The sequence below is a fragment of the Microcaecilia unicolor genome, chromosome 3 (assembly GCF_901765095.1).
Source record: "Microcaecilia unicolor chromosome 3, aMicUni1.1, whole genome shotgun sequence".
NCBI classification, from domain to species: Eukaryota; Metazoa; Chordata; class Amphibia; order Gymnophiona; family Siphonopidae; genus Microcaecilia; species Microcaecilia unicolor.
In genome coordinates, this window is record NC_044033.1 from 14,872,817 (window position 1) to 14,893,644 (window position 20,828).

At 46.3% G+C, this 20,828-nt stretch overlaps 1 protein-coding gene across 1 annotated transcript in view; it reads right to left on the reverse strand.

The window, feature by feature from the left end:
• Positions 1–1,328: 1,328 nt before the first annotated feature.
• Positions 1,329–20,828, reverse strand: part of KCNK5 (potassium two pore domain channel subfamily K member 5) — a 104,332-nt gene continuing 84,832 nt past the window's right edge. The window contains exons 2-5 of the mRNA XM_030195773.1: positions 11,200–11,311; positions 9,596–9,762; positions 6,042–6,210; positions 1,329–2,238 (exon numbers count right to left, since the gene is read on the reverse strand). Of these exons, the coding sequence (XP_030051633.1) occupies positions 1,445–2,238; positions 6,042–6,210; positions 9,596–9,762; positions 11,200–11,311 (1,242 nt within the window). The 3' untranslated portion in view covers positions 1,329–1,444. The remainder of the gene's footprint in view (positions 2,239–6,041; positions 6,211–9,595; positions 9,763–11,199; positions 11,312–20,828) is intronic.

Sequence of the window (20,828 nt, forward strand, 5' to 3'; positions counted from 1 at the left end):
CCAGGACCGACTTGGGAACCACTGACCTAGGACATACAGCTTGGAACATTTTCTATCTTCTGGTTTAGTAGGATAAAATAATCTCCAAACTGTGCCATTTATTTTTTAAAAAATGTATGGTGTTATCTTATGGGGCTGATAACTCAGTACCAAGGAACAGCTGAAATATTGGAACTGGGATGGGAATGGACCCAAAACTAGCCTACACACACTGCACCATGTGCTGACTTCCAAAGGCAGCTTTTCCACTCCGCATAATCAGAATTGGAAAAGCACCAACTAATGATCGAGACTGGCACAAAACTCCCCAGATCATCACAGGACACGGGCAAACCTATCATGAACCTGCTGCACATACAGGAAATTCCATCCTTTGCAGCTTTTTCAAGTATTTTGTCCAAGAAACCAATTGTCCTTTTTTTTAAAAACATGCATTTCCCCTGTCACGTGTAATTACTGTGCGATTTGTTTTGTTAAAAATGGGTAATTTGCCCTGTTCCCCTCTTACCAAAAGTTCAGGGAATCCCAAACCTGTCCTAGAGGAACCCCAGTCAATCAGGGTTTCAGGATATCCACAACAACTATGCAAATTTCTCTCATGTATATTTGTGGATATCCTGAAAGCCTGACTGAACTTTTTGGCCCCTCCAAGAAATGGACCGAGAAAAATAAAAGCCACCTTTCTTTGAAAGATGAATTTTAAAAATAAAACACGGGACAGGCAGTCGAAGGCTATTTCTCAACACACCTGTAGGACTGTTTGAACGAGAGTACCCCATCGAAAAGACCAAGTATGGCCAGGTCCAGTGCAAGAACAGTTCCATAGGTTCAGGACTTAAAAATGACATCTTGTAACCTACAAAAAGCAAGCAGAACCCAGAACCCACCCAGTCTTCTGTTTGCGTAAACCATCAGGTCCATATTCAAGTGTACTATGTTACTGGTTATCAGGTGCTAAGCGCAAACCTGTTTTTCATTTACAAATTCTTTGCCGGCTAATGCATAAAACCATGGGACAGACAACTACGTCTGGTTTCAAGATAGCAGCAGTATTTAAGAACAGCAGTATCCAGCCGCTATCCAAATGCCGTGAGCATTTAGGGGGAACCACACAAGGTAGAACTCCTTAAAAATGGATAACCTTTCTAAGTTTCGGCTGACATATTCAAACTATCTTACTTGAAATGGATAACTCCATTGAATACTGGGCGTAAAGATAAAGCGAATAATTCATCCGCTTTATCTGTATACAGAAGCCGGACTTCTGAACATTATTATCCCCAGTATTTTTTTTGCAAGATCTGATTATAATCTAACATTCAGGTCAGCTAGTTTGTAAAAATATGTCTATTTCTCTTTATACTGGCTCAGTCATAGAACACCTTACAGCATTATCCCTTCTCTCTCCAGGCTGCAGTTCCCAAGCTGCCACCTGTGAAATCTTTCACGTGTCAGCGTTTACATTGTTCTCATTGTTATATTCGTTCATGAGCTCTTCGTACGACACAGAAAGCTCCGTTTCATTACTGGAAAACGAGGCTTCATCTGTAGAAGCGAACTTGTCCGTGTTTTCAGATGCCTCGGCTTCCCCCGCATTCTCCTCATTGGAGGACTTTGATTTCTCCTCATCTTCTGAAAGGTCGTCTTCGTTGACAAAACTGATATTATTCTCAAAGATCAAAGGCCTGTAATCTCTGGAATCCCAAACTTCCCCTTCTTCCTCACTGATACGGTCCAGCTGGTTTATAAATATGGGTTCTTTGCTGTTAAGGGGCCTTATATCATTTTGTTTTGTGAAACCATTGGAGACCCTAACCTCCTCATAATTACACTCATTGTTCTTGGTGTACACCACCAGGAGTTCCTTGTTTCTCTTGTCTCGATTTGGTTTTGTAGGCCCCATGTCCCCATTGTTCATTGTCTCACCACTGGTCTTCAGGCCCTTCTTGCCTATCTGCTTGATGAGATCGTTGTAGGTCTCCTCCTTCTTGGATAAGAACCTGAAGATGTTCACATCCTTGGTGGTGTTCACTTGAAGGGCCTCGGCCTTTTTGGAGCGTGGATCCAATTCAAAGGATTCTTTCCTCCTTTTCCTTCGTTTTTTGATTGCTTTGTGGACTTCAACGAACATGCTTACTTTCCAGTTGACAAAGAGGGAAAGCCAGGCGAGGCCCAAGTAGATCCAGATCTCAACAAAGTATCTGTAAAGCGTGTTATACTCTATGGCTGGGTTCACACCTACAAAAGAGAAGAATGACATAAAATTAAGCCATTAAGAACAATCTAGGATATAAATGCAGATACTCAAAGACCAGCTAAACTGGTGAAATTCAGCTGATAATTCAAGCAGCTAGGTTTGGCACAGCGGAGTTCCTCGACCGAACTTGACGTGTGCTTTAAGAAAGCAAAAGCAAATCAAGCATTGAGGGGGTAATTCTACAAAATGTTTTGCAAGTAAAGTCTCCTCAAGTGGAAAAGGCCATTCATAAAATTACACAGGAGCTTAGCCTAGAATGGGTGGCAGAGCTGGTGGTTGGGAGGCGGGGTTGGTGGTTGGGAGGCGGGGCTAGTGCTGGGCAGACTTATACGGTCTGTGCTGGGGCTGGTTGTTGGGAGGCGGGACTAGTGCTGGGCAGACTTATACGGTCTGTGCCAGAGCCGGTGGTGGGTGGCAGGGATAGTGCTGGGCAGACTTATACGGTCTGTGCCAGAGCCAGTGGTGGGAGGCAGGGATAATGCTGGGCAGACTTACACGGTCTGTGCCAGAGCTGGTGGTGGGAGGCGGGGTTGGTGGTTGGGAGGCGGGACTAGTGCTGGGCAGACTTATATGGTCTGTGCCAGAGCCGGTGGTGGGTGGCAGGGATAGTGCTGGGCAGACTTACACGGTCTGTGCCAGAGCTGGTGGTTGGGAGGCGGGGTTGGTGGTTGGGAGGCGGGGATAGGGCTGGCCAGACTTATACGGTCTGTGCACTGAAGAGGACAGTACAAATAAAAAAAGTAGCACATATGAGTTTATCTTGTTGGGCAGACTGGATGGACCGCGCAGGTCTTTTTCTGCCGTCATCTACTATGTTACTATGTCTACATGTGGTAATAATACAATTCATATTAATATGAGCGCCATACATAGGCATTCCCAGGGGCATGGCTGATTGATGTAAACGCATATTTTATGAACTAGGTAGGAGGAGAGCAAGATACTCACGAACAGAAGTGGCGAAAGAAAAAAAAAAGTGAGGCTCAAAACAGGTACAAGGAACCCCCCTTCTATTTATTGAGGTTATAAAAGACCCCCACTCCCGGAATGCGACCTGCTAAACCTCACCCAAAATTAGCTGCTTCATTGACATTCTCTCAGGGCCAGTCCAAGGGCATTTGACATCCTAGGCAAAGTCTCGGCCTTGTGCCTCCCCCTCCCCCAATGCTTTTCCATCTTCCTCATCTATCCCAGAACATCTATGGATTTTTACAGGATTGACATCACACTTTAACTAACAGTCTTGTGTTGCATGGGAATGAGGGCAATTTCCAAAAGTCATTTACCTATATTCATGGCTTTTTATTATTTATCTAGGTAAATGAACAACTGGAAGAGTTCCCGCTCTCCCTGCAGTCCAAAGTGCACGCCAACGGTTCTTTCAGTTTCCTGACTGGCCCAATCGGTTTTGCTTTGACTGCAGATGTGCTTTGCTGCCCCTCAGAAGCTGCTTCCTTAGGTGAGGGCCTAGTTTACCCCCATGTAAGCAGGCCCCTCGTTGTATGAACACTAACAACAGATGAGTCTCAGGATTATGGACACACTTCTGAGTTTCTTCCTTCAGAATTACCCACCTCTTGGATAAACACTAAAAATTTGCACCATGCTTGCCAAGCTCCCACCTCAAGGTTGACAATCAGCCAGCGACTCTGGTGGTAAGGGAAAGGGAACTGGGACTTGATATACCGCCTTTCTGAGGTTTTTTGCAACTACATTCAAAGCAGTTTACATATATATATTCAGGTACCATGGGCAATGGGCAATGGAGGGGCAATGGAGGGTTAAGTGACTTGCCCAAGGTCACAAGGAGCTACAGTGGGAATTGAACTCAGTTCCTCAGGATCAAGGTCCACTGCACTAACCACTAGGCTACTCCTCCACTAGCAACATTCCATGTAGAAGCCTGCCCTTGCAGATCAGCAATGCGAACACGCAGGCTTCTGTTTCTGTGAGTCTGATGTCAGACTCACAGAAATAGAAGCCTGCGTGGCTGCGTTGCTGATCTGCAAGGGCAGGCTTCTACATGGAATGTTGCTAGAGGAATAGCAACATTAACATTCCATGTAGAATCTCAAATAGGGAAAGGGAAATAGGATATGATATACCGCCTTTCTGAGGTTTTTGCAACTACATTCAAAGCGGTTTACATATATTCAGATACTTATTTTGTACCAGGGGCAATGGAGGGTTAAGTGACTTGCCCAGAGTCACAAGGAGCTGCAGTGGGAATCGAAATCAGTTCCCCAGGATCAAAGTCCACTGCACTAACCACTAGGCTACTCCTCCACTCATTCCACCAATAAGAGCCAACCTCATCAGTGATGTCACAATGGCTTGATTGCCCGATACTTGGCTCACTTCTGATATTGTGATGTCATAAGGGAACTGGGACTTGATATACTGCCTTTCTGAGGTTTTTGCAACTACATTCAAAGCAGTTTACATATATTCAGGTACTTATTTTGTACCAGGGGCAATGGAGGGTTAAGTGACTTGCCCAGAGTCACAGTGGGAATTGAACCCAGTTCCCCAGGATCAAAGTCCACTGCACTAACCACTAGGCTACTCCTCCACTGCATACTGCCACGTGGAAGGCTCTTGGCTTAACCCCAGGGTTAGATCTTCCATGCCCCAGTCAGCTAGGAATGCTGCCGAGGCAGCTTTCACAGCACCCCCCCTCCTCCCCTAGAAGGGGTCACTGTTTAAGGGTGATAGCTAATGCCTATGATTGTAGGGGTCCTGGAGTCATCCCAATGCAGGGTCTAACTCAGTAGGTACATAAAGGAAAGGGAGCCATACTGCTAGATCCATGTCAAGGGATTTGTTTTAAAAGAATATTAGAATTCCTTTTCCTATCAAGTAATACTTTTTTCTTTTTAATAGATTGAAAAAAAAAATCCATGCACTAAAACCAAATTTATCTAGTTGGTTAGGATAAAACTTGTGTATCATGTATTATGATTAAATCACCGTTTGTATTAAGTGAATATAAACATTGGTTGTACGCCGTTTTGGATCTTTTTAGAGATTAAGTGGGTTACAGATGCCAGATTAGATTTGATCCCAGTCCTGTTCTATCAAGCTAGAAGCTGCCAGGACCCAAAAGGACCGACAATCACTGTTCCCTTTAAGCTGAGTGGGAATCCTCCATCTACAGTCTAGCTGGTGGGAAGGGGGAGAAGGGGGGTGCCGTTTCACCATCGCATTTTCATTAGTGAGAGCCAAGCAAGTTCTCCAGGACTCAAGGAAACCTTCCTGTCCAGTGGCGTAGCTAGGTGGGGCCACAGGGGCCTGAGCCCCCCCCCCCCCTCCAAATTTGATCTGGGCCCCTGGCTGGCATCCCCAACCCCCGCCAGCTGAAGACTTCATCCAGCACTGGTCTGTAGCGCTGGGCGAAGTCTTCAGCTGGCGGGGATTGGGGATGCCCGCCAGCCCAAGATGTACAACGGTGGCAGCGGGCGGTGAGGCAGAGACCAAAATGTGCCATCCCACCTCTAGATCTGGGTACGCCCCTGTGCCTGTCCCTAGAGATTGAAAGCATAATATTGAAACACCACCTCCTACTGGTAGCAATAATGTAGCTGGAGATCACCCACTCAGCTCAGAGGAACAGTGCCGACAACCCAACTCTAGCAAAGGAAAGCTAAACGCCTCGTTCACAGCCAAACATCATGGTGTGAAAGTAGGATTACAACTTGGCTCACTAGGGGTTTCCCAGCTTTCCTGTACTGAACGCTAGGGACTCCATCAGCCCAAGTACATCAAATATTTAGGAATTACTAACCAGCAACGTAATCGCCGAATCCTATGGTGGTTATGGTGATAAAGGAAAAGTAAAGGCCTTCGATGTAGTCCCACTGCTCGATCTTCATGAAGATGAAAGGAGGGATGACCAGGTGCACCAGAACTCCCCAGATAATGAAAATGGCCGTGCAGGCGATTTGGGCTTTTCTCTGTTGGGTTGGCAGAAAGAGGGAGAGACGTGAGGTGGTCAGTGATAGAATTTGCCTCCTTTTGCCCTGAACAGGACCACTTCCAAATGGAACAAAGTAAAATCAAGATAAGTAGTTAGAATTATCCAAATGGCAAACACCACAAGAAAAGAATACATCTTAAGACTATTTTTTCCATTACATACTATCTAATGTTATCTCTACAAGTGATAACTCTTACTTTCCATGAAGAATGGAGTTCTCCGTTTGCCTACTTAACTACGATTCCACCCCCAACGCACACACACGGGAAGCTAATCTGGAACAACCTGTGTTTGTAGTGTTAGAAGGGTCACTTTCAGTACATGTTTTGTTTTCAGAGAAAAGGTGTGTAGCTCAAAGAATTCAACACCACACATACACAGTTTTCCTCCTCTGACCTAAAGACACTCTTGGACATGCCTCTTTTTAAGCAGGCTGTGGGAGCTCGTGCATGCCTTCCAGCTGGGTAGAAGAGGGCGACAGTCACCCGACGGGATCCACCCCAGGATATTGAGGGAGCTCAGAGAGGTTCTGGTGGGTCCCCTTAAAGATTTGTTTAATATATCCTTGCAGACGGGAGAGGTTCCGAGGGATTGGAGAACGGCAGAGGTGGTCCCTCTTCACAAAAGTGGTGATAGGGAAGAAGCTGGAAACTACAGGCCGGTAAGCCTCACTTCTGTTATTGGAAAAGTAATGGAAGAGATGCTGAAGGAAAGGATAGTGAATTTCCTGGAAGCCAATAAGTTGCAAGATCCGAGACAACATGGTTTTACCAGAGGGAAATCGTGCCAAACAAATGTCATTGAATTCTTTGATTGGGTGACTGGAGAACTGAATCAGGGACGTGCTATAGACGTAATCTACTTAGATTTCAGCAAGGCTTATGACACGGTTCCCCACAGGAGGCTCTTGAATAAGCTAAGGCTGAAGATAGGACCCGAAGTGGTGAACTGGATTAGGAACTGGTTGACGGACAGGCGCCAGAGGGTGGTGGTGAATGGAGTTCACTCGGAGAAGGGAAAGGTGAGTAGTGGAGTGCCTCAAGGATCGGTGCTGGGGCCAATTCTGTTCAATATATTTGTGAGTGACATTGCCGAAGGGTTAGAAGGTAAAGTTTGCCTATTTGCGGACGATACTAAGATTTGTAACAGAGTGGACACCCGGGAGGGAGTGGAAAACATGAAAAAGGATCTGCGGAAGCTTGAAGAATGGTCTAAGGTTTGGCAATTAAATTTCAATGTGAAAAAATGCAAAGTGATGCACTTAGGGAAGAGAAATCCAAGGGAGACGTATGTGTTAACGGTGAGAGTCTGATAGGTATGGATGGGGAGAGGGATCTTGGGGTGATAATATCTGAGGATCTGAAGGCAACGAAACAGTGTGACAAGGCGGTGGCCATAGCTAGAAGGTTGCTAGGCTGTATAGAGAGAGGTGTGACCAGCAGAAGAAAGGAGGTGTTGATGCCCCTGTACAAGTCATTGGTGAGGCCCCACCTGGAGTATTGTGTTCAGTTTTGGAAGCCGTATCTTGCGAAGGATGTAAAAAGAATTGAAGCGGTGCAAAGGAAAGCTACGAGAATGGTATGGGATTTGCGTTACGTATGAGGAGAGACTTGCGGACCTGAACATGTATACTCTGGAGGAAAGGAGAAACAGGGGTGATATGATATAGACGTTCAAATATTTGAAAGGTATTAATCCGCAAACGAATCTTTTCCGGAGATGCGAAGGTGGAAGAACGAGAGGACATGAAATGAGATTGAAGGGGGGCAGACTCAGGAAAAATGTCAGGAAGTACTTTTTCACGGAGAGAGTGGTGGATACTTGGAATGCCCTCCCGCGGGAGGTGGTGGAGAGGAAAACGGTAACGGAATTGAAACATGCGTGGGATAAACATAAAGGAATCCTGTTCAGAAGGAATGTATCCTTGGGAGCTTAGCCGAGTTTAGGTGGCAGAGCCGGTGGTGGGAGGCAGGGCTAGTGATTGGGAGGCGGGGATAGTGCTGGGCAGACATACGGTCTGCCAGAGCTGGTGGTGGGAGGCGGGACTGGTAGTTGGGAGGCGAGGATAGTGCTGGGCAGACTTATACTGTCTGTGCCAGAGCTGGTGGTGGGAGGCGGGGCTGGTGGTTGGGAGGCGGGGCTGGTGGTTGGGAGGCGGGGATAGTGCTGGCCAGACTTATACGGTCTGTGCCCTGAAGGGGGCAGGTACAAATAAAAAGTAGCACATATGAATTTATCTTGTTGGGCAGACTGGATGGACCGTGCAGGTCTTTTTCTGCCGTCATCTACTATGTTACTATATTCAGTCACTTTATTTACTCCGATGAAATAACTAGAAAATGGCTTCCTTTCCACTTAGAACACTGCCAATAGGCCCTGCTCACCCCCATCAATATCCTCTCCCCCCTCTCTCCTATATATAGATATAGAATATATATGCATACATACATACACCCAAATTATGCACAAATTCAGTGAAGGATAAGGGCTGAGAATATATAAAAGATACTATTTAACAGAATTCTAATACTCGGATAACCCTCCTTGCTACTCTGTTCTCATTTTTATGTGGCTTGGTGGGTTACCAGAAGGGACCAATGCAAGAAACTCCTTGAAGTAGGTGCCATTTTCCTGCATTAATTGCAAACTGTTAGGTGCATCCCAAGATTTACGTCCCTGAAGTTGGTATCACAAAACCCCAAAAGCCAGAGATTAAGATCAAAATGTGAGGATACGAGAGCATTTGAGATCTGGAAGGTCAGTACTCAACTTTTCATCTCTAGAGAGGAGGGCTGCCTGTCCAGTGGCATAGCTAGGTGGGGCCACAGAGGCCTGAGCCCCTCCCCCCTCAAATTTGATCTGGGCCCCTGGCTGGCTGGGGGGGGGGGGGGGTAACTAGAGATTGGGGCCAACCTATTGGCTGAGGGATTTGTATGAAGTTCAATTCCTGGACCCAATATACTCTTTGGGCCAATATTGGAAGGAATCTCGGCTACCACTCGGCACCAATGCCTATGGGCAAGCCAAGGGCATGCTTTGCTAGGTTCAAGAAGAGCAGTCATTGCTGATCAGTCACAGGAGTACCTGGCACATGACTGGGCTGCTAAGTGGAAGCCAATTAAAGAGATCCACATCGCTGCCAATGAAAGCTTATGGCACCAGAAGCCCAGCTGGAGCCGACTCAAAGACAGAACAGGACCTATGAGAAAGCCACCAACAAAAAGCTTGGAAACCTGCATTTCTGTCGTAATATCGAACACATACACTTTAGAAGTGACGCTCAGACAGCAAAGAAGGGAAAAGCTGGGAGAAGCAGACTGTATCGTAAGGTGGTCTTGCTAAAAAGCCAGCTCATGACTTACCAAGCTCACGCCTCTCTTTATCAGAAACTGGCCCAGTCTCTTCGCCCGCCCACCAAAGAACTTTCCCAGAGCGCTGATCCACGTCAGGCAGAGGGGCACCCCGAAGAGCCCGTAGAATACACAGAACACACGGCCAGGGGCGGTCTTTGGGGCAATGTTTCCATAACCTGAAACAAGGAGAGAGAGATCACAGGAAAGTACAGCAGACAAGCCCTTCTCGAAATATATCCCTTATAGTTGTAAAAGACCAACGAATCTAGAAATACTGGTTGGGGGTGGGGGGAAAGAAGAGATACTGCATGTTCACAAGCACTTGTGGTCAACATTAAATGCTTACCGCTTATTCCCCGGGCCACAGAGTGGGTAAAATTTACAGACAACTTTGTGTCATCCAAAATTAGGAGACGGCACTGAAGAAATCTGGAGATCAGCAATTTATTCAGCTATTATCTGGATAAGTTTACCCTGGTAAGTGAGCTACACAAATGGAAGTCTACATTTTATATGGCCTTGTGGATAAGTTGCCTGAAAATTTGCATAAACACCTACAGGTCTTTCTACACATCTGGCCCCATTGCATCCTACCCTCCTCCTTCTGAGACCATACTATCATACTTCCCAGGGGGAAATAAGTTCTATAGATATCAATGAGTCCTAAAAAAAAGCCCCAGTGCCTCTTTCCATCTCCCTTCAAGATTTCGTCCATTACCGTGTGATCGCTACCCCTATTCTTATGGAACAGCCTTAAGCACTGGGGAACTGAACTTCTAATTGGCCTGTCTGTGGCTTCAGCACAGAATAATAATGTCGGGGTTGTAGAGGCAGCAGGATCCATCAGATCTTTCCCGAGCACAAACATCCACACCTTAGCTCCTGTCAAAATTCCCTGCATCTGAGTGGAGGAGTAGCCTAGTGGTTAGTGCAGTGGACTTTGATCCTGGGGACCTGGATTTGATTCCCACTGCAGCTCCTTGTGACCTTGGGCAAGTCACTTAACCCTCCATTGCCCCTGGTACAAAATAAGTACCTGAATATATGTAAACCGCTTTGAATGTAGTTGCAAAACCCTCAGAAAGGAGGTATATCATATCCTATTTCACTTTCCCCCTTTCCCTTATGACATCACAATATCAGAAGTGAGCCAAGTATCGGGCAATCAAGTCATTGTGACATCACTGATGAGGTTGGCTCTTATTGGTGGAATGAGTGGAGGAGTAGCCTAGTGGTTAGTGCAGTGGACTTTGATCCTGGGGACCTGGGTTTGATTCCCACTGCAGCTCCTTGTGACCTTGGGCAAGTCACTTAACTCTCCATTGCCCCAGTAAAACCACTTTGAATGTAGTTGCAAAAACCACAGAAAAGGCGGTATATCGAGTCCCAGTTCCTTTCCCTACACACGTCAAGGACTTGTGACGAGATACAGCGACAGCCAAGTGTCCAGAAAGATATCCAGAATCAAAAGGCAAGAGCAATCATATGTCAACAGAAACCGGTGACAGAACTCAGCTAGAATTTTCTGCCGACTCGCTACAAGGTTATGCCACTGGAAACCCTCAGGAAAAACTGCTTTTGCCCAGCTCCTTTCGAACACGCTCTTCACTTACCTATCGTAGTGATGACCGTCGCAGCAAAGATGACAGCGTTTGACCAATTCCAGCTGTTGAAGGTGGAGTTGCCAGTGATGGTAACCCCTTGCCCAGCAGCGTCCGACACCGCCTGCAAGAAAGAGATGAAGAAATGATTTGCTGAAGTATCCCTGTAGACGCTTGGTTACACTTGGAAATGTTTTTCTAGACCCTCAAAAAATGGCTGTATTCATAAAAGCCAAGGAAGAGGGGAAGGTTCAACCCTGAATGACAACACAGGAAACGATACTGTTAATGCCTTCTAGTGTGTGGATAACGCTCTCCACCTTGACTGATTGAATTTATTTCCTATCTATTTTTCCGATATCTTGTTTTCCCAATTATGGTGGTCAATATGTATATGACTTAATTTCCTTTTTTTTCATTGATATGATAATATTGTTTAATTTAATCTTAAACTTTGCATTTATAGTGATATGAATGTATTATTTTCAAAAGTTATAAATAAAATAAAAAAAAAAAAAAAGAAAAAAAAAGAAATGATTTGCCTGGGATTTGCCAGCATCTGTACACAGGGGCCACCCAGGCCTCAGGCCAACCCTCTTGTAGAGCGCCAGAGCTAAGATTCACTTTACCAACCACCTGCCCCCAGCTTAGGAGTAGCCCACAAGTCAAAGAAATATACCTGCAATGGCGCTCAAAATAGATAAAGTCATCCATTCAGGGACCAAATGAAAGCAAGTTACCATGGGCAGAAACGTGCGCTCTTTGTACTCATTACAGGCCGCATGATGCAGACGAAAAAGGTTTTCACGCTGCAGTTAACTCGTACAGTAGACATATTAAAATACTACTACTACTTAGCATTTCTATAGCGCTGCTAGGGTTACGCAGCGCTGTACAATTTTAAACAAGGGGAAGGACAGTCCCTGCTCAAGAGAGCTTACAATCTAAAGGTTACAAACTATGTAGTCGGTGTAGGTAACATGAATGGGGAAGGTGGTTAGGCGCCAAAAGCAAGGGAGAAGAGATGGGCTTTGAGTAAGGACTTGAAGATAGGCAGGGAGGGTGCATGGCGTATGGGCTCGGGAAGTCTGTTCCAAGCATAAGGTGATGCGAGGCAGAAGGGGCGGAGTCTGGAGTTAGCAGTGGTGGAGAAGGGTACAGATAGGAGTGATTTGTCCTGAGAGCGGAGGTTACGGGTGGGGACATACGGGGAGAGGAGGGTAGAGAGGTAATGGGGGGCTGCAGATTGAGTGCACCTTGAAGGTCAATAGGAGAAGCTTGAACTGTATACGGTAGCGGATCGGGAGCCAGAGAAGCGACTTGAGGAGAGGGGTGATATGAAGTATCGGTTCACCGCGGTAAGATAAGACGTGCGGCGGAATTGTGGACAGATTGAAGGGGGGATAGGTGGCTAAGCGGGAGGCCAGCAAGGAGAAGGTTGCATAGCAAGACGAGAGGTAACGAGCGAGTGGACGAGGGTTCGGGTGGTCTGTTCAGAAAGGAATGGGCGAATTTTGCTAATATTGTAGAGGAAGAAGTGACAGGTCTTAGCTGTCTGCTGGATATGGGCAGAGGAGAGGGAGGAGTCGAAGATGACTCCGAGATTGCGGGCTGAAGAGACAGGGAGGATGAGGGTGTTGTCAACAGAGACAGAAAGTGGGGGAAGAGGAGAGGAGGGTTTGGGTGGAAAGACAAGGAGCTCAGTCTTTGCCATGTTCAGTTTCAGATGCCGGTTGGACATCCAGGCAGCGATGTCTGAGAGGCAGGCCGAAACTTTGGCCTGGGTTTCGACTGTGATGTCGGGAGTGGAGAGGTAAAGCTGGGTGTCATCGGCATAGAGATGGTACTGGAAACCATGTGATAAGATCAGTGAGCCCAGGGAAGAGGATATCTATGGTAAGGAATCTATTTGTTAATGCATAGCAATCAGGGGCGTAGCCAGACCTCACGGTGGTGGTGGTGGGGGTCTGGTCTGCCGCGCCCCCCTGCCCTGTCCCTCCCCCAATTGTTAAGTGCAAGCTGCAGCAAATATCTTGGCTGGCTGGGGTCCCCAACCCCCACCAGCTGAAGTCTTCTCCAGCCCTGCTCTCTCTTCCTCACATCCTGCAAAGGAATCCTGTTTAGAAGGAATGGTTCCGTGGAATCTTAGCGGAGATTGGGCGGCGACGCCAGTAACTGGAAGGGAGCTTGGCAGATTCCTACGGTCTACGCCTTGAGAATGGCAAGGACAAATCAAACTCTGGTATACATATAAAGTTATCACATACCATGTAAAATGAGTTTATCTTGTTGGGCAGACTGGATGGACCGTAAGGTCTTTATCTGCCGTCATTTACTAGGTTTACTATGCATGCTCCTTTTAGTGAAACTAAGCATGCTCGATTTCACTAAAAGGAGCGTGCAGGACGAGAGAGCAGGCAACTCAGAGTTGCCCGAGACCGGCGCTGGACAAGGTTTCAGCTGGCAGGGGTTGGGGACCACCGCCAGAGGCAGAATAAAAAAAGTTAGAAAATCCCCCCCCCCTTTTTTCAAGATGGTGGCATTATAGCAGGATGAGTGGCCACTGCTCCTGCCTCAAGGTATTCTGGCAAAAAAGGGGGGAGGGGGAAGAGGGATTTACTGCTAGACACAGTGGGGTTTTTTTTTCCCTTTAAACAGCAGGGGGAGGGGGTGGACCTTGACAAAAAGCTATGTGGTCAGAGTTAAGCGATGTTGGATCAGATTGGGGGCCACTAGACTATGAGGCATTTTGCAGACCACCAGTAGCTCTTCTTTAAAGAAATTTTGCCCCCTGTCCTGTCAGTGTGCGATCCGTTACCATTCGTGCAGTTACAGAAGGGAGGCATTTCACAATCAGCTTGCGGATTGCTGCTGTGATTAATGAGCATGAAAAATTAGTACCGTGTTAGTTACTGCAACGCAGCAAAAAAGTTTTTGTGGGAACCTTTTCATTACAAGCTGTGCAGTTGCCAGCTCTAAATATGTGGCTTTCTGCATCAGCTCCTCGTTGATTCGAGGTGGCCTGATGTCAACTCCTTTCCTGAAACCAAACACCTTCTGTGCAACAGCCATATAAAATCGGTAAGTTACTGCATAGCACCATAGGACGCTTTCAGTTTGGGAGACCCTTTGACTTGTGCGTACAAGGGGCAACTAGCTAGAATTCAGAAACCTAAAACAGGTACAGTGAAGGAGTTTAGTTTACTCAAAATGCAGACTAACGTCCCACGTCAGACTCGATCGACCTACCAACTAGAAACACATCCAAATCAACACGCTCACTTGGAAAGTAGAGGGCCAATTTCAATGCATTGTGCACTTTGCATAGTCTGCAGCTGGGCTGAGGGCAGTACCTGTCACTAGATTACCTTCAGGCACAAATCAAAAGTTTTGTTTACCCAGGATAAGGAAGCAGAACGGCAAACAGGCACAAAACATGCACACGCTGACCTCACGTTTTCTCCAAACACAGTATCCTGTTGTGCGAGACTTGGGTTACCAACTTCTCAATGGCTTCAAAACAGCCCTGTACTACTTCACTGCATCATGAGAGTCTCCAATTTTTCTAGAAAGAAAACACTTGCCAAATCTCTACGGTCCACTGGTAACCTTATGCACAACCAATGTAGTTCTGTGTTTTACACTGACCACTCTGCAAGACATAAAACTTGATCAGGGGACACACCCAACCAATCTGATTTTCAGGATACCCACAATGAATATACATTAGATAGATTTGCCTACAAACGTTATGCATATTTATTTAGTTTATTTGTTACATTTGTATCCCACATTTTCCCACCTATGTGGCTTACACATTTTTGTTTTGTTTTTTTGTTACATTTGTACCCCGCGCTTTCCCACTCATGGCAGGCTCAATGCGGCTTACATGGGGCAATGGAGGGTCAAGTGACTTGCCCAGAGTCACAAGGAGCTGCCTGTGCCTGAAGTGGGAATCGAACTCAGTTCCTCAGGACCAAAGTCCAGTAACATAGTAACATACTAACACAGTAGATGACGGCAGAAAAAGACCTGCATGGTCCATCCAGTCTGCCCAACAAGATAAACTAATATGTGCTACTTTTTGGGTATATCTTACCTTGATTTGTACCTGTCCTTTTCAGGGCACAGACCGTAGAAGTCTGCCCAGCACCATCCCCGCCTCCGGCTCTGCCACCCAATCTCGGCTAAGCTCCTTAGGATCCATTCCTTCATGTTTATCCCACGTGTGCTTGAATTCCGTTACCGTTTTCATTTCCACCACCTCCCGCGGGAGGGCATTCCAAGCATCCACCACTCTCTCCGTGAAAAAATACTTCCTGACATTTTTCTTGAGTCTGCCCCCATTCAATCTCATTTCATGTCCTCTCGTTCTACCTCCTTCGCATCTCCGGAAAAGGTTCTTTTGGGGATTAATACTTTTCAAATATTTGAACGTCTGTACACAGTACCGTACAGGCGTTGTCTTCTCCGGTAGAGGAACAAATACAAAGTGTTAATGTGGTCGAATAAGGTTCCTCTGTTGTAGTCACGTAGGGGAATCGGACAGAGGAAGAGTTGTCCAAGGTCTATTACAAGCTTTGATTTCGTTGTGTTGCAGGGTTTAGGCACTTGGGTCGGTAGGGTATGCCTTTTTTGAACAGGTTGGTTTTTAGTGATTTCCGGAAGTTTAGGTGGTCGTACATTGTTTTCACGGCTTTCGGTAGTGCGTTCCACAGTTGTGTGCTTATGTAGGAGAAGCTGGATGCATAAGTTGATTTGTATTCCGAGTATTCATTGTGGACATCCTGAAAACTGAACTGGTGTTGAGAACCCCTGCTTTAGATAAGCCAAAAGGGAGCACCCGTGATGACTTCACCACATTCACAGTTAACATCTGCCCAACATGGCCGCCTCCTTACTGAATAACAGTGGAGGCGTGGCCTAGTGCAGTGCATCCCAAACATTTCTTCCAGCATCAGCTGTTTTAAATACTTAACAATTCACTAGACTCCTGATGAACAGAATAAAGCAGCAGACCTACACCCCCTCCTCTCCCCTGTTATCCAAAGCATGAAGACAACAGTAGTGTTTTCAGAGTATCAGCAACCAGCACGGGGACGGGATGTAGCCCCAGAGGGTGGGGGGCCCCAAACCCACTGTGCAAAACTTCCTCGCACATGATTATGGTTCTGAGGGAGGTGGCAGTGGGGAGGGAAAGCTGGTGGTAGAGGCAGCATCTTGAGCCCTGGCGTTTTTCTCTTTGCCACAAATGCTACTCCTTTCTCGGGCCACAGCAGCACACAGCGCTTATTAGAATTTAAATTTCATGTAAACCCCCCACCCTCCCCCTCGCACCGGAACTGAAATCTTCGAGTTGCTGTGAGCTGGGGGGGATAAGCATAAAGGAATCCTGTGCCGAAGGAATGGATCCTCAGGAGCTTAGTCAAGATCGGGAGGCGGGGCTGGTGGTTGGGAGGCGGGGCTAGTGCTGGGCAGACTTATATGGTCTGTGCCAGAGCCGGTGGTTGGGAGGCGGGGCTGGTGGTTGGGAGGTGAGGATAGTGCTGGGCAGACTTATACAGTCTGTGCCAGAACCGGTGGTGGGAGGCGGGGCTGGTGGGTGGGAGGCGGGGATAGTGCTGGGCAGACTTGTACGGTCTGTGCCCTGAATAAGGCAGGTACAAATCAAGGTACAAATCAAGGTAAGGTTTACACATATGTTGTCTTGTTGGGCAGATTGGATGGACCATGCAGGTCTTTTTCTGCCATCATCTACTATGTTATTATGTAAACTTGAATTTATTTTTTGGAATATTGCCAGCTTGAGTAAGGGCATTTCTGTTTCCGTTTCTCCAGTGTGGCAGTGGATTTATTAACTGGAATATGTGGGCTTTGGGAACTGTGCATCTTTGATGTCCTTGTACATTGCTCAGGACTAGGAAATGTATTTTCATTGCATGCAGAGTCTGACTACTGGATTTCAGTCAAAATTTTAGTTTGCTTATTTCTACTTATTTGCTCTGTATTTGGCGAGGGTCTGTCTGTGTGTCTGCTAGCAGTCCTGCTTGTTCTGTTCTGGCAGTAGAGGTCCCCTGCTGCTCCTGGTCCCAACATATTATGTGTAGTGCTGCCTTTCATAGCAGGGTTGGAGCTTCGAGAGTCCTGGCACAGGGTTGCTTTAGGGTTTTGTAGTTCGTAACGTAGGCACTGGAGAGAAGTCAGTCTTACTACAACCTCAACTACACATGTAAAGGGTGTTCAGACTTCCCTGAAGGTATTTGTGAAGGGCTCCACCGGAACCCATTGGGGATGGGGGTGGAGTCTGCTGAATACTACTTGGGAATAGCCACTCATTTTCAGGCACACTTGAGACATTAAAGGGCCCATGGATTTGGTATATCACCTTTCTGTGGTGCAACTAAAGCAGTTTACATTTATTACAGACAGGACCTCGTTGTCCCTAGTGGGCTGACAACCTAAGTTTTGTACCTGGGGCAATGGAGAGTTAAGTAACCAGAGGCAGGAGGAGCCAGAATGGTAATCAAACCAGTGGTGTTCCTTGGTTGGCTGCCACCCGGGGCGGATCACAGCTGCGCATTCCCCCCCTCCCTCGGTGCAGTGTCGTTATCCCCATCCCCCAGATGCATTGCTCTTACCTCCTGGGGTGCTGGGCGCAGCCGTGCGGCTGTCAGCTCCGCCAGGTACCTGCTCCCTCTGCCCCAGAACAGGAAGTAACATCAGAGGGAACAGGGAACTGGCAGAGCGGACGGCTGCATGGCTGCTCACAGCACCCCTCCTGCAGCGTGCACCCGGGGCGGACCACCCCACCTTCGGTACGCTGCTGAATCAAACCCAGCTGGCTAGGTTCTCAGCCCACTGCATTAACTGCTAGGTTGCTACTCCTCCATTAAGAATAACTGGCATGGTTCAGACCTGCCTACCTCCACGCCTCACCCCCAAATCACTTTTGGCTCTGCCACTAGCCCAGGGCCCCAAGTGTACTCAGACCTTTGTAATCTGCAGGAAGTTCACACATGAGGAAGGGGCAGGGCCTGAACATTTACCAACTCACAGACCCCATGTTGACTGTCACAACTGGGCACACGTCACAGTGACAGTACAGAGGGGTGGGGGGGAGGGGGGAACAGGGGTAGCCCTGTTTCCATACCACAGCTGATGGGACCTCATTTGGAGTCCTGATCCACAGTTTAGGAATCACAAGTCTACCGGTTAGACCATCTGGCTGACAACTAAGGAAACCAAAGTTCAGATCATTTTGCCCTTCCTCACCTTAGTAAATCTAGGTCAAATTTGTTCCCAATGTACATTAATGCAATTTAAATCCACATTAACACAACATCCATTATTGCTAATGGGGCCTAAAAAAATCTGGTACAGTAACATACCTACTGATCTTAGTATATAATGCATCTTGAACCACCTATTAAACAGCACGAGCTAAAGTCCAATAAAAGTAACAGACTTCAAAAGTATTGGAATTACACTTGCACACAGCTGTTCCAGCCTGAGAGCTTTTCTTGGTAGCTGCACTGTGGTGGCCAGACCAGACCTCCTTTGTCCCCTGTAGCATTATCTTCCACAACCGAACAAAAGGTTTTGAGAAAAATGGGTGTAAAGAGTTGATTGGACTACTTAAAAAATCTTCTCACATTGTTACCTTCATGTGAAAGGAAGGTAGGGTCATTCCATTTAAACACAAAGGAATGTATCCACGGAATCTTAGCGGAGATTGGGTAGCAACGTCGGTAATTGGGAAGCAAAACCAGTGCTGGGCAGACTTCTACGGTCTGTGTCCTGAGAAAGGCAAGGATAAATCACACACCATGTAAAATGAGTTTATCTTGTTGGGCAGACTGGATGGACCGTAAGGTCTTTATCTGCCGTCATTTACTATGTTACTCTTTGGGGTTCTACATGGAATGTTGCTACTAATTGGGATTCCGGAATCTTGTAACTCTTTAGGATTCCAGAATCTTCAGAACTTTTAGCACAAGAGTGCTGGGCAGACTTCTATGGTCTGTGCCCTGAGAATGGCAAGGACAAATCAAACTCGGGTATAAAGTATCACATACCATGTAAAATGAGTTTATCTTGTTGGGCAGACTGGATGGACCGTAAGGTCTTTATCTGCCGTCATTTACTGTGTTACAATAAGTATGACAGTTCTCCCTGTAATGTTGAGCCTAATCTCCAGAAAATGTATTTGCATTTAAAGGTCAGCAGAGGGCGATAAAACATCAGTGTAAAAACAAATTTTAAGGCACATCCATCCCTAGATCTGATCGGAAACCCCTAATTTGACGTTCTATTTACTAATGTTATCCCACCTATGAAACCCGGTAATAAAAGAGATAGCACTGGACGGATTTGTCGGAAGGTAGCAGCAGACAGCCCTGGAGCAGACACAGCTCAGTGTAAAGCTCACAGGTAAACAATAAATCAATGTCTTGAGTTAAAATCTGATTACAATATAAACATGACACTCTGCAACATATACAGGCATTATCTAATCTGAGGAACCCAATTAACTTGCAATAGTTAAACACAATCAATCAGCCTCTGTTATGGACTGTTCTGGGTGTCACCAAGGCGATGAGTTATGTTTTCCTAGAAAGGTGCTTATTGCTGCTGTAACAGAATGATAACTTTGTTCTACAAAAAGGTCCAGCATAACCTTTGTTGAGGTTTGTATTCATTAGCCTGCTACTGGAGAGGGGTTATGTTGCTGTCGCCGAGATGCAACTGCAACCAGACTTTTTGCATGGTGAATTCAACGGGGAAAATGCGCTAGTTTTGCTCTGTACGCATTGTTGCTTGAAGGCTTCTGTAGATGCGGAATACATAATACTACTACTACTACTACTATTTAGCATTTCTATAGCGCTACAAGGCGTACGCAGCGCTGCACAAACATAGAAGAAAGACAGTCCCTGCTCAAAGAGCTTACAATCTAATAGACAAAAAATAAAGTAAGCAAATCAAATCAATTAATGTGTATGGGAAGGAGGAGAGGAGGGTAGGTGGAGGCTCAGTCCACCAATAAGAGCCAACCTCATCAGTGATGTCACAATGGCTTGATTGCCTGATACTTGGCTCACTTCTGATATTGTGATGTCATAAGGAAAAGGGAACTGGGACTTGATATACCACCTTTCTGAGGTTTTTGCAACTACATTCAAAGCGGTTTACATATATTCAGGTATTATTTTGTACCAGGGGCAATGGAGGGTTTAGTGACTTACCCAGAGTCACAAGGAGCTGCACTGCACTAACCAATAGGCTACTCCTCTACTACTACTACTATTTAGCATTTCTATAGCGCTACAAGGCGTACGCAGCGCTGCACAAACATAGAAGAAAGACAGTCCCTGCTCAAAGAGCTTACAATCTAATAGACAAAAAATAAATAAAGTAAGCAAATCAAATCAATTAATGTGAACGGGAAGGAAGAGAGGAGGGTAGGTGGAGCGAGTGGTTACAAGTGGTCTGATGATGCGAGGACAAGAGTGAGCATTTATATATATTAAGAGTTCCAGGCGACAACTTAACAAATTGTTGTTAATCAGAACCAATGTTGGTAAAAGTTAAAATTTATCTTTTTTTTAAATCGTTGCAACTGCTTTACCAGTGTTCTAAGG